This window comes from Pan troglodytes, chromosome 5 (assembly GCF_028858775.2).
Source record: "Pan troglodytes isolate AG18354 chromosome 5, NHGRI_mPanTro3-v2.0_pri, whole genome shotgun sequence".
In the NCBI taxonomy this organism is placed as follows: Eukaryota; Metazoa; Chordata; class Mammalia; order Primates; family Hominidae; genus Pan; species Pan troglodytes.
In genome coordinates this window covers 69775785-69789378 of record NC_072403.2, presented here as the reverse complement: position 1 = coordinate 69789378, position 13594 = coordinate 69775785, and the positions used below count along the sequence as shown (strand labels likewise).

Below are 13594 nucleotides of genomic sequence, written 5' to 3'. Positions count from 1 at the left end.
GAAGGATGAGAAAGGGTGTTCTAAAACATTGTTTCCTTGTGCATTGGTTTGGTCAGATGTAGAGCAGTTCTTTTCATGCTTTAAATGAAGGAATGAAGTAGATACAATCAAAAGGAGAAATGTTAGTTCTGCTGATTTTTAGAAGTTCTTTTCTGCGGGGGAAAAATAGATGTAGCAAAAATAACAGCTGTACTAACAGCAACAAGAGAGTAGTAAATAATTTTTATCAGCACTTAACAAATTTATCAGTGTTTATGGACTAATAGAAATGTGAATGTCTAATGTGAATAAATTATTCAAGTAAGTGTAATAATTTAGTCTATGAAACTCAAGTCATCTAAATCTAAATTTTTTAAATTCTAAAATAAGCAAAAATGTATAATGTGGTAAAAAAGTTTAGTATAATTTATATATACTATATTATAGGATATACAGTATTATATTTACAGTGTACTATATGTAAATATTTAAGATATTGATAATCATAATTATAATCATTTTAATTGTAATCACTGAAAATTATAAACTGATTCTTATTTATATACAGTATTTAAAATTTCATGCATCTTGTGATTTAATTTTATAATATTATAATAAATGTAGGTAATTATAGTTTCTAAACCTTTGAATATTATTGGTTAGATTTATTTTTTTAATGAATGCTTCTTCAGGAAAGGAGATACATGGACTTATAAACTGGTGATATTCATTTAAATCACAGATTTTAATAAAATTAGACTCATAAGTGGAAAATGTAATATTTTTAAATTAAAATAATAATTGCATCATTTCAGTCACCTTCTTTTTTATAAACTTCGTCTCAGAGTTTGTATGATGTCCTTTCTGGGGAAGGTGAAAAACTACTTAACAAAAACATCAGCAGTATTAATTTTTAATTTCTATTGAGTAAATCAAATCTATTTCCATTATAAAGAAATAGCAAACAATATTCTGTTTCTTCTGGTACCAAGAAATACAATCAACTTGTATATGAATAATTTGTGACCCATTGTATTTGTAGCTTTATGTGTATTAGTGTGTCAGACTCTGAGGTTAGCTCATAGAAGGCCTTTATAGAAGGCTAAGGGGATTTGTGCTGTAGACAAAGGGGCATCATTTCTATTCAGAATCACTAACTTTTATTCTGCTAAGTTGCGTTGTGTTCAGGGTAAAGATACTCATCTCTTTTGTGTTTTCTTTATAATATTCTGTTGTACTCTCTTGGATAAAATTTCAATGAGTTGTTATTGATAGTGGCCCTGATTCATACTATAGAACTATGCTTGGTTAAAAAAAATAATAAAAATGATAATCCATACTTTTAGCATAAGTTATTTCAAACTCACTACTGTGCTTTCATAGCTTCCTTTGCCAATTTGAGATTTTTTTAATATAATTTAGGAACTTAAAAGATTCTCCATCTTGATTAATTTATTAGATGTTCCCATGACTCAAAATTAACTTTATTTTGTGAACCATATCAAAGTTAATATAACTAGTTTGATAAGTCTATATGATCTTTTAAGACATTCAAACATTGCAGAGTATATTTTAGATGTTATTTTGTGGTCAGAACCCAGTAATTCAATACTATAAGTAATATAGTATACTATATGTAAGATGTTTAATACATGTTTCATATAAAGACCTTGTTGGTTTTTTCATTTATAATTGGAAGAGAAATAAATTTGGAGTGTGTTCAAATAGCATCGCCTGAAGAGGCTTTTGGAAGCAGCGGGAAAACACTCTGCCTAACCCCAATTAGTCTTGTTTTCCATATTCAGGGCAGTTCTGTTTTTCAACATATCCACTAAACATGGTGATAATGAAAATTAATATGGTTAGAAAGCAATTCAGTAGCAAATGTTTATTGCTTATAATTGTTGTTTCCTGTCATAATTTTCATAAAACCTGTCAGCACTGAAAACAGGTTCAAAGAGTGTGTGAGCCAGAAAGTAGGCAGGTGCACCTGAATTATATAATAGATGTGCTCCTGCAAAGCAACATGGAAGTCATTTTTTAGCAAATTGAATTATATTTTTATTGTACTTTGTGAGTTCATTGCTTCTCAGAATAAGCAAAACCTAATTATAAAACCAAATAATTTAATTCATACATAAACCCATATATAAAGACTATCCTTTCTCAAACATTTTCTGGTGGACTTATCAATAGTGTGAAAAGCCCTAACAACAAGAAAAATGCTGGAATCTCATCATTACCTTTTCTCATCCCATTTTATTTATAAAATATTTTTCTGATTTTTGTTTTCAAACTACCATGTATGATCATTTTAGTTGTATTTGTATTTATCAAAGAATATAGCATTTGCCTAATATGTGCAAAGTTGGACATGCCATAGGGGGATCAAAGGTGAATCAAACACAGATCTTTTCTTCAGAGAATGTATACTGTAGGAGGATAGATGAGATAGGCTTATGGACTTTCCTTTTTATCTACTCTTCCATCTCACATTAGTTTCAATGCTCCTGGTGACAACAAATGTCAGGAAAAATGGTCAAGGGAACATGATGGCACATTTGTCCAGGACCTCCCAAAAACATGTGCAACTCCTAACTTGGGGTTTCCTTCTATGAAGCTAAAATCTAAGCTCCATTAGGGTAATCTTTATATATTTGCTCAACACTGTATTCCCTGATGAGTATTTGGGATGTAGTAGTCACTTGATAGATGTTTGTTGAATGCGTTGAATTCATTAGTGACTCCCAGTAAGATAGGCAAAAATGACATGAAGAAACTGTCTAAAACCATATCTATGGTAGAATCAACAGATATGCAACATCCAAATAGTTTCCAAGTTATATGCTAAGGATCCTATTTATTTACAAGCCAAGTCCATCTCTTTGTAAACTTAACCATTTTCCTCTACTAATGGTATCCAAATTCATATCCAAACTTCTCCTAGTGTCTAGCTAGTTACATTGCATCTTAACTTGATTGGTATATGGCTTTTCTTCTATCATTAAAAGTTGATGCATGTGCAGTTCAGCATCTGCAAACCTTCTGCTCCATAAGTGACATTCCAACTATGTTATAATAATTTCTGGTCACAGGAAAGGAAACTCACCTCCTTAACTCATATTTTCCCCAGTGTCTTCTTAGAATTCATATGCTTAGGACATTCTATTTCTACTAATTAAAGTCACTTCACTGCCTTCATCCAAATTATTAGGTTTACTATATTATCAATTCTATATTTATGCCAACAATTGTAACGTAGGATAAAAAACAATACATAGACTAAAAAAGTTGCGGATACAATGCTTTGAGGAGTTCAAATTTGGGAGAATATTCAAGTAGGCCTTGAATTAAGGGAGAAATTTTATACCTAGGATTTGAGGAAGAACGTTCTACAAAGATAGAACAGTATGAACACAAGTAGAGAAACAAAAGAAAGTTGGTTCAACCTTAGCAGGAGATATGTATGTGTAGAAGCACTAAAAAGGAAGACCATGGAGGGCCTGGCTTACTTGATAATTATACTGTAGCCACTGAAGTTTTTGACCAAAGGTCTCAGGTAATTATGATTGAATAAAATTGACATGGCAGCAATGACAACTAATAGACACTGTAGGAAGGAAAGCAAGTTAGAAAGAAGCCACTGCAACAGTTCAGTTGAAACAATGAGAACTTAAAGGGTTGTGGTAGCAGAAGGAAAGATAAAAGCTTTGATTTAAGCAAGTGTCAGGATCTAGCAACTAGTTTGGGAAGAGACGAGTAGATAATGATGCTGAGTTTCTAAGCTTGGAACACTAAGTACTATGAGTTAGAAACTGAAGGAGCAGCAGATGTAGAAAAGTCAGAAATGATTAGAGGACTCAAGACAGAGGACAGAGCCTTGGAAACTATGTGTGTTATAAAGTGGTTGAAGAAACAGTCTGCAAAAGGTAGGTAAGAAGACAGCCAAAGTACAGAACGTGTCATGAAAGACAAGGAAAGAGAAAGTTTTAATAAAAATGACGGCTTAGTATTATGGAGATTTCTAGGCATCAGTGCTCATAAGCACCGATGAAGAACTTGCTAACAAGGCCTTAATAACCTTTGAAAAAACAGATTCAATAAAATGCAGAACCAGGTAGGTAAATTTCTAAGAGTAAAAGATTGTGTGTAGAAGGCCAACAAACGGTAACTTTTGTGATACCATATAACTTAAGTAAAGCAGTTTAATAATAGTTAAGTTGTATTGTTTATACCTGATTCTAACAACTAACCTTCACAAGTTATAGGCATAAACAGGATATTAAAAATAAACTTTCTTTTGCACAACAGGATATAACACTGTAAACAAATGAGGTGCCATACCTAAAAGCAAGATTTAACTAGAAAGTATTCTTGATTTAAAAAGGGTACTTATTTGGACGAGAAGATTTTAAGAGATAATTTTGAGAAAATGTTTTTGAAGAAGGCTATCTTGTGGACTTCACTCCCCACCCTCTTCCACCCACCGTACTTGACAATGTGTTTGGAGAGAGCTACAGCTGGATCACTTGGAAAGTAGCACCATGGACTGTTGACCTATAGTCATACATTCATAGCTGAGCTAAAGCAGCACTGTGTGTGTGTGTGTGTGTGTGTGTGTGCGTGCACGCGCGTGTGTCTGGAAGGAGAAGGAGGGGGAGAGAGAAAGAGACAGAGGGCTGGGCAGGGTGACTCACGCCTATAATCCCAGTACTTTGGGAGGCCTAGGCAGGTGGATCACTTGGGGTCAGGAGCCCAACCAGCCTGGCCAACATAGCGAAAACCCATCACTACTAAAAATGCAAAAATTAGCCAGACACGGTGGCATGCACCTGTAATCCCAGCTACTCGGGAGGCGGGGGTTACAGTGAGCAGAGACTGCACCACAGTTCCAGCCTGTGCAAAAGAACAAGACTCTGTCTCAAAAAAAACAACAGAAGAAAAACAGAGACAGAGTTTGGTTGGAAATTAACTATACCCCACATACAGTAGGGCAGGAGATGACCGGGAATTTAAGAGTCTTTACCACGGACTAGATATGTACCCCTCAGGAAAAGCAACTGGCCTGAAGTCATTTTATGTTCTTCCCAAATGCTGCTTGTCATGTGACTAAGATGGCCTTAACACTCTTCTTAGCTTAACTAAACTTTAGAAAGGTTTCTTCCTGACTAGGTCCCTGGTCTCCCTTTTCTTGGAGCATTTACTTTAGAAAACTTTCTGTATTACATTATTTCTCTGTTGCCTTTGAAACATAAATCTTTTAAAGATCTTGTCAGTTTTACCAGCCAGGAATCTTTCTTAAGGTTCTTGGAACCACTGCTCCCCCGAAATGTAATCATAAAAGAAGACAGCAGCCCATCTGTCCACCTCTAGGGGAGGGTATAAGACTAACTTCAATGGGTGCCTTGATTCCTAGTTGTAAAACTATGTCCTAATACAAAGATAAGAGAAAGTTTACTTATCCTTTGAATAAAGCCAATTAGCAAACACAGACAGCCTGTGTTCTCTCTCACTCCAGCTCTTAAAAACTCTCCCACCCTTTACTTTATTACAAAGCAGTTGAGCTCAGACTGAGTTCTGACCTCTCCCTTACTGCAATAGCCTTGGGAAAAGTCATCCTTGCCTACTTAACTTAATCTGTGCAATGTTTGCACTGACACAGGCAAATCACTGTCAACAACAAGAGTTTGAAAAATCAGAGCAAGACCAAGATAGAAGTGACAAGAAAGAAGGCAGGGTATGGCTGCAAATCCTAGGCGTGGCAGTTGACAAAGGTTTCCAAAGATTGAATAAATGCTCATGAGTCATAGTGTTGCCAGATCTAGCAACTAAAATTACAGGATTCTTAAATTTAAATTTCAAATAAACAGCACTATTTTTAGTATATTTCATGTGATGTTTGAGACATACTTATACTAAAAACTTATTTAGGCTGGGCACAGTGGCTCATGCCTGTAATCCCAGCACTTTGGGAGACTGAGGCAGGTGGATCACCTGAGGTCAGGAGTTAGAGAGCAGCCTGGCCAACATGGTGAAACCCCGTCTCTACTAAAAATACAAAAGTTAGCCAGGCATGGTGGCACATGACTGTAATCCCAGCTACTCAGGAGGCTGAGGCAGGAGAATCGCTTGAAGCCGGGAGGTGGAGGTTGCAGTGAGCCAAGATCACACCATTGCACTCCAGCCTGGGCAACGAAGCAAGACTGTCTCAAAAAACAAACAAATAACAACAAAAAACTTATTTGTTATTTATCTGAAATTTGAATTTAACTGAGCATCCTGTATTTTATCTGGCATCCCTACCATGAAAGAAACAACCAGTTTTAAACATGTTCCCTTCCTAAAGAGCAAGATGCCTGGTTACAACAGTACAATTGCCATTTCTAACAGCTCTTCTTTACTGTGTAGTCTTTCCTTTCCACTCCACCTTACTTTCTCCCCATTCAAAGCTGGAAGGGTCAGAAACAGCAGCTAACCTTAGGAGAGGTGATAAAAAGAAGAACAGAAACCAGGTTACTTCTGCCCCTCAAGGAAGACAGCAGGTGTCAGGCCACCCTACAGAGATAGGCTGGTGAAGGAGGATAGGAGAAATCATATCTCTGATGGAAGATTTAACTGTTACTAAATTTCTTAGACTGGATATTAGTTTCTCACTCACTGTATGACTTAGAGAGATGGTAAAAATAATCGGAAATACTAAATTTCCGTCCAGTGGCAGAGAAAACTCCCCCCATGGTGAGAAAGACAAAAAAGAAAGTTGGCTGGGCACAGTGGCTCACATCTGTAATTCCAGCACTTTGGGAGGCCGAGGTGGACAGATTGCTTGAGCTCAGGAGTTTGAGACAATCCTGGGCAACATGGTGAAACACTGTCTCTACTAAAAATACAAAAGTTAGCCAGGCGTGTTGGCACACACCTGTAGTCCCAATTACTTCAGAGGCTGAGGCAGATGGATGACCTGAGCCTGAGAGTTTGAGGCTGAAGTGAGCCGAGATTGCTCCACTGCACTTCAGTTGTGCTGATAAAATGAGACATTATCTCAAAAAAAAAAAAAAAAAGAAGTTGCATTTTCTTTTTTTTATTACCAAATGTTAAGTTGCATTTTCAACATACCATGTGTTACACTTGTTCTATGTACCAATTATATTTTAATAGATATGAATATAGATCTATAACAATGAAATGTTTCAAATTTTATGTGCACCAAGATTTTGTGAGATTATTTAAAATACAAATAATTCTATAAGTCTAAAACTAATAACCTTGCATACTATAGTAATACTACTTATAAAATAAGTATTATTGAAAAGCACTAAATATTAATGAACATTAATAAAACTCCTCTGTGTGACAGTTCTCTAACCTTTGTGTGTCACAGAATTTTTTTCACTTTATTGACATATAATTACATCAAATAAAATTTATCAATTTTAAGTGTATAATTTGATGTTTGTAACCCAAAGGATAACTGCTTAAGGTGATGGATACTCCATCGACCCTGATGTGATTATGATACATTGTATTCCTGTATCAAAATATCTCATGAAACCCATAAATATATATACCTACAATGTAAACACAAAAATTAAAAATTAACAAAAAATACAACCTTCACATCACAAAATATCACAAAAGAATCTGGTGAAACACTGATTTCACAATGCAAGTACACAAATTTTTTTCAGACAATTTTAGAGTGTTTGTTATGTCTTAAAACCCATACATGAACATAAAATTATAACTCTTATTCAGTCTTTTCCTCTGTACTGGTAGTTAATTATTTGAGGCAATAAATATAAATTTATTACACTTTATATCTAAAGTTCTTAAAATTGGACCTAATATATTAAATATTAGTGTTACCTTTTCAAATGAATGCTAACTATAAATGCTAAGTTTTTATCTACTTGAGTAGCAATATAATGCTATCAGAACATATTAATACGATTTTCTTTTTTAGATGCAGGTTTATTTTTTCCATCTTTCAATGGGAATTCCTATTTAGAACTGCCCTTTTTGAAGTTTGTCCTGGAGAAGGAACATAACAGAACTGTTACCATCTACTTGACTATAAAAACAAACAGTTTAAATGGAACTATTCTTTACAGTGAGTATTAAATGTTTGACTTCTTGTATGTCATGTTTCTTTCTCAAACGTTGATCTATTGAATCAATGATTTATTCATTTAAATATTGTGAGAGAACTTTTCCAGACCAGTGCATGAAGCATTACCAAAGAGAAATTTTAGTTCTTTGTAGTTTCTCTAGAAGTTTCTTTAATTTATGAGTCATTCAATAGAACGTGACTTACAAACAGGATCTGAGCTGACAAGACAGAATTTAGCAAGCATATGAATTTGACAGCATATGGCTATAGCAGTAAAACAAATGCTGCAAATGTTTCAGAGCATACTTTTATGATATAAATCACTAAATATGAATTACATTCAATACTTGATAACTTGGGAAAAGGCATTCCAAAGCTGGGGTTCATTTGACAATCAAGTAAATTCCTACCACTCTTTTAGCAACATCTATTATCTTGATATAAGCTGTTTTTTTTTAAGTAGTATTAACAGTATTTGCTTAAGGAAATGTCTTTACATCCAGAGTTCTCTGCATTATTATGAAATTTGCTCATAAAGGTCTCTATAAGCAGAATTTATAGGCTTCTTTCTTCTGTGAATGAACATCACTAAGGTGTATTACCAGCAGTATTCAAAATTTGACAATTGTTTTCTCTTTTGAAATAAATGCACAATCATTTTAACAATTCCTCATATTGGAAGTGTAATGTCTTTAGTACCCTAACAGATTATCCCTTGGACAGTATGGCCACTTTCTGCCATCCCCATAAAGTTACCAATGACTTTCTTCACAGAATTAGAAAAAACTACTTTAAAGTTCATATGGAACCAAAAAAGAGCCCACATTGCCAAGTCAATCCTAAGCCAAAAGAACAAAGCTGGAGGCATTACGCTACCTGACTTCAAACTATACTACAAGGCTACAGTAACCAAAACAGCATGGTACTGGTAACAAAACAGAGATATAGACCGATGGAACAGAACAGAGCCCTCAGAAATAATGCCGCATATCTACAACTATGTGTTCTTTGACAAACCTGACAAAAACAAGAAATGGGAAAATGATTCCCTGTTTAACAAATTGTGCTGGGAAAACTGGCTAGCCATATGTAGAAAGCTGAAACTGGATCCCTTCCTTACACCTTATACAAAAATTAATTCAAGATGGATTAAAGACTTACATGTTAGACCTAAAACCATAAAAACCCTAGAAAAAATCCTAGGCAATACCATTCAGGACATAGGCATGGGCAAGGACTTCATGTCTAAAACACCAGAAGCAATGGCAACAAAAGCCAAAATTGACAAATGGGATCTAATTAAACTAAAGAGCTTCTGCACAGCAAAAGAAACTACCATCAGAGTGAACAGGCAACCTACAGAATGGGAGAAAATTTTTGCAATCTACTCATCTGACGAAGGGCTAATATCCAGAATCTACAAAGAACTCAAACAAATTTACAAGAAAAAAAACAAACAACCCCATCAACAAATGGGCGAAGGATATGAACAGACACTTCTCAAAAGAAGACATTTATGCAGCCAACAGACACATGAAAAAATGCTCATCATCACTGGCCATCAGAGAAATGCAAATCAAAACCACAGTGAGATACCATCTCACACCAGTTAGAATGGCAATCATTAAAAAGTCAGGAAACAACAGGTACTAGAGAGGATGTGGAGAATTTTTACACTGTTGGTGGGACTGTAAACTAGTTCAACCATTGCGGAAGACATTGTGGTGATTCCTCAGGGATCTAGAGCTAGAAATACCATTTGACCCAGCCATCCCATTATTGGGTAATACCCAAAGGATTATAAATCATGCTGCTATAAAGACACATGAACACGTATATTTATTGCGGCACTATTCACAATAGCAAAGACTTGGAACCAACCCAAATGTCCAACAATGATAGACTGGATTAAGAAAATGTGGCACATATACACCATGGAACACTATGCAGCCATAAAAAATGATGAGTTCATGTCCTTTGTAGGGACATGGATGAAGCTGGAAACCATCCTTCTCAGCAAACTATCTCAAGGACAAAAACCAAACATCGCATGTTCTCACTGATAGGTGGGAATTGAACAATGAGAACACTTGGACACAGGAAGAGGAACATCACACACAGGGGCCTGTTGTGGTGTCGGGGGATGGGGGAGCGATAGCATTAGGAGATATACCTAAAGTAAATGACGAGTTAATAGGTGCAGCACACCAACATGGCACATGTATACATATATAACAAACCTGCACGTTGTGCACATGTACCCTAGAACTTAAAGTATAATGAAATAATAAAAAAATTTTAAAAAAAAACAGATTATCCCCTTTGGGGCAACTTATTATTTCCCAAATGATTTGCTCCTCTACTTTGAAACAGTTTGCTAAATTGATTCATCATTCTACACTTCCTAAACAAGATACATAAAAGATTTTATTATTTGACTATGAGAAAAATGCCTAAAAGAAGCATTTAGGAAAGCCAGGTGAAGTTAGTAGTTTTTAACATTAAATTAAAACAAAGAATTTATGTTATATTTTAGAAAGAAACCAACTTGCCAGCCTAGGCCAGTATCATTTATTCCCCAGGAGCAGAGGCACCCATGTTTAAATGATAGCTTTAGAGAGTGTCTGACTGATTTATGTTAAAAGAGAGAGAGAAGAAAATACAAAAGAAAAACTTGTTTTTTATACAAAATCTAAGTGCTGGTAGATGACCATGAAATTTGGAAGTAATAGTGCATTGCAGAGTAAACAAAAGAAAAACAGAACAAAAGACACAAACATAATAATCAAAAGACAAAGAAAAGTGATTTTCTAGCTTTGCAATTTTTTAAGTTATATAGAATTGGAAGGCATTTTCTTGGGGAAAATTTATTTCTACCAACTAAAAACAGCTCATAGTTAAAGCAGCACCCAACCACTGGGAATTCTCCTGCTCTGGATTCACGCTCCTGGCTTATGTCCATACCAACACTTGGATGTGTTATCTTTGAAGGCCAGAGAAATACATGCCAAGCATATATACACTCCATTCAAGTTCGTACTTTAATCTAAATCCAATAAAAGTCAAGCTGATGATAGTGCCATAGGACCATTTCTGCCTTCCTTATTCAATGACCTACAAAAACAATCAAACTAGAAATTATTAGTAAGAAAATAATTCCACTGTAATGATTATCCATTTCTGCCCTTGTCTCATATAATTGTTGTTATAGTACCGGACACATCAAAGCTGTTTACTCTAGAGAGTTTCAGAGCCCATGAAGGGAGAAAATATTTTTGTTTGTAAAGCATTCTTTCTGTTCATTTTTAAGGTGGTAATTTAATCCTACACTGTTGGGAATACCTCAGCAGAATGTTTCCTGGGTTGCTACTTTCTATCCTCTTAGAATCTGTCAACCTCATAAAAGCCTCACAACAGATGAGCACAAAGATTTTTGTAATTCAGTTAGATACTGGTAATTTAAAAGGTGTGTCCCTTAACTTAGGGGATAATTGCATTTACTTTGAAATCAGTATATTATGTGTAGGAGCAATTAAAAGTAGTGAGAAAATTAAAACAGATGTTTCACTTCAAATTTTAGGTGTTGATTTTGTTTGAGTTGCTTTGTTTTTAATTTTGCCATTTTTTAATTCCTAAATATTTCAGTTCAACTCAATTCCATTTCACAAACATTTTTTGAACATTGTATTTTATATCAAATCAAATATTTAAGAGACAAGGATAGAGAACTATCAGGCTGATAAACCACTGTCAGCTTTGAATTATATTCCTGGTTCAAAACTGCACATTTATTTTGTCTCAGTTTGCCTCACCAACTAATTGATGTTGAAAAGGAACAAAAGGAAGATAAAACTTGAATCCTTATGGGGTTACAGTAAAAATCCTTAGAAAGGATAGCTTAAAAAAGAACGCTCTGTGGGAGAGAGACAGCTCCGAGAGCAGCAGTCAAGATGAAAAGGAAGCTTTTTGAATCTGCCACTGAACCAATTCAGAATTCTGGAACCTAGTCAAAGGAGCTACTAATAGGTCACGAGAGAAGGGATGAGACCACACAAAATTCTTTAGGTGCACTTTCAGAAAATGAGCTCTATTACACAAGCAATATCAATCAGGAGGCTTCGTCATGGGATATATTACCATGCAATTGGATCCATTCTGTGCTACTTCTTTGAAAAGAAATAAGCATGCCATGTGGAAGTATGTGATCTTTGAGAATTATGAGCAGACATCTGACCAAGTCCCAGGAGGCAAATTACATGAGCAACTCCAGTGGGAGGAGAGGATTCAGAAGCAATCTTTATATTACTTAATGTTTGTATTTAAAATAGGAAGCAAAAGAAGGACCAATCTTAGATAAGAGTAATTGACACGCTAGTGGAATTATTGGGGCCTCTTCATTTGCATTTATGGAAGACTAAAAGATTTCTGATACTCCTGGAGAAAACAAATTATATCTAAAGAGTCATAACACCTGCCTTTCTCTATAAAATGATTTCCAGCAGAATATATAATATCTTCATTAGACACTTACCGTATTTCATTTCAATGATGTGGCAAGGCCAATGAAGTCCCACAGCATTCCCTGGCATCATATTAGATAGCATCTTTTTTCTTCTAAGGAAAAAGATTGCTCAGTTGTTTTAATCAATTTTATTGTGTGTACCATAAAATTCTTTGAATATCTTTATCCCTCCTTAATGGGTCCCAATAGAGCTAGCTCCAGACAGATATAGGAAAGAGTAAGTTGCAAACATGGATGGCTGAATTAATGCATTGTCATTCATGAGAAACTTCTATTCATTGTATTTTATCTTTTTTATGACAGCAAAGACAAATTCAACAAATTCTGAGTGCCTAAAATGTGCATAGCTTTCTTTGGGCAATGTGAGGGATACAAAGTTGAATAAGTGATGGTCTATATAGCCCTAGTTTCTCACCTTTTAGTAGATAGCTACATAATTCTTTGGGAAACCTGGTTGTGACATGTCTTAAATTAGAAGTATAAATTAAGAACTTGCACAGAGATTCATTTTACCAGGAGTCTGTGCTTACATCTCCTCACCAAATAGCAAACACCTCTGTATTAGCCTGTTTTTACACTACTAATAAAGACATACCCAAGACTGGGTAAATTATAAAGAAGAAGAGGTTTAATGGACTCACAGTTCCACGTGGCTGGGGAGGCCTCACAATCATGGCAGAAGGCAAAAGACACATCTTACTTGACAGCAGGCAAGAGAGAGAATGACAGCCAAGCAAAAGGGGAAACTCCTTATAAAACCATCAGATCTCATGAGACTTATACCCTACCACCAGAACAGTATGAGGGAAAATGCCCCCATGATTCAGCTATCTCCCACCGGGTCCCTCCCAAAACACATGGGAACTATGGGAGTTACAATTCAAGATGAAATTTGGGTAGGGACACAGCCAAACCATATTAACCTCTTAATCTGAAACTGTGTTTTGTAGTTCTCTATTCTCCCCACCCTCCTCAGAACCTCCTGT

General features: G+C 35.3%; 1 protein-coding gene across 1 annotated transcript in view; it reads left to right on the top strand.

Moving 5' to 3' along the window:
- The window catches only part of LOC100609532 (protein eyes shut homolog), a 2075858-nt gene that overhangs the window by 1715014 nt on the left and 347250 nt on the right, over positions 1 to 13594 (top strand). The window contains exon 34 of the mRNA XM_063813139.1: positions 7940 to 8086. Coding sequence (XP_063669209.1) covers positions 7940 to 8086 — 147 coding nt within the window. The remainder of the gene's footprint in view (positions 1 to 7939; positions 8087 to 13594) is intronic.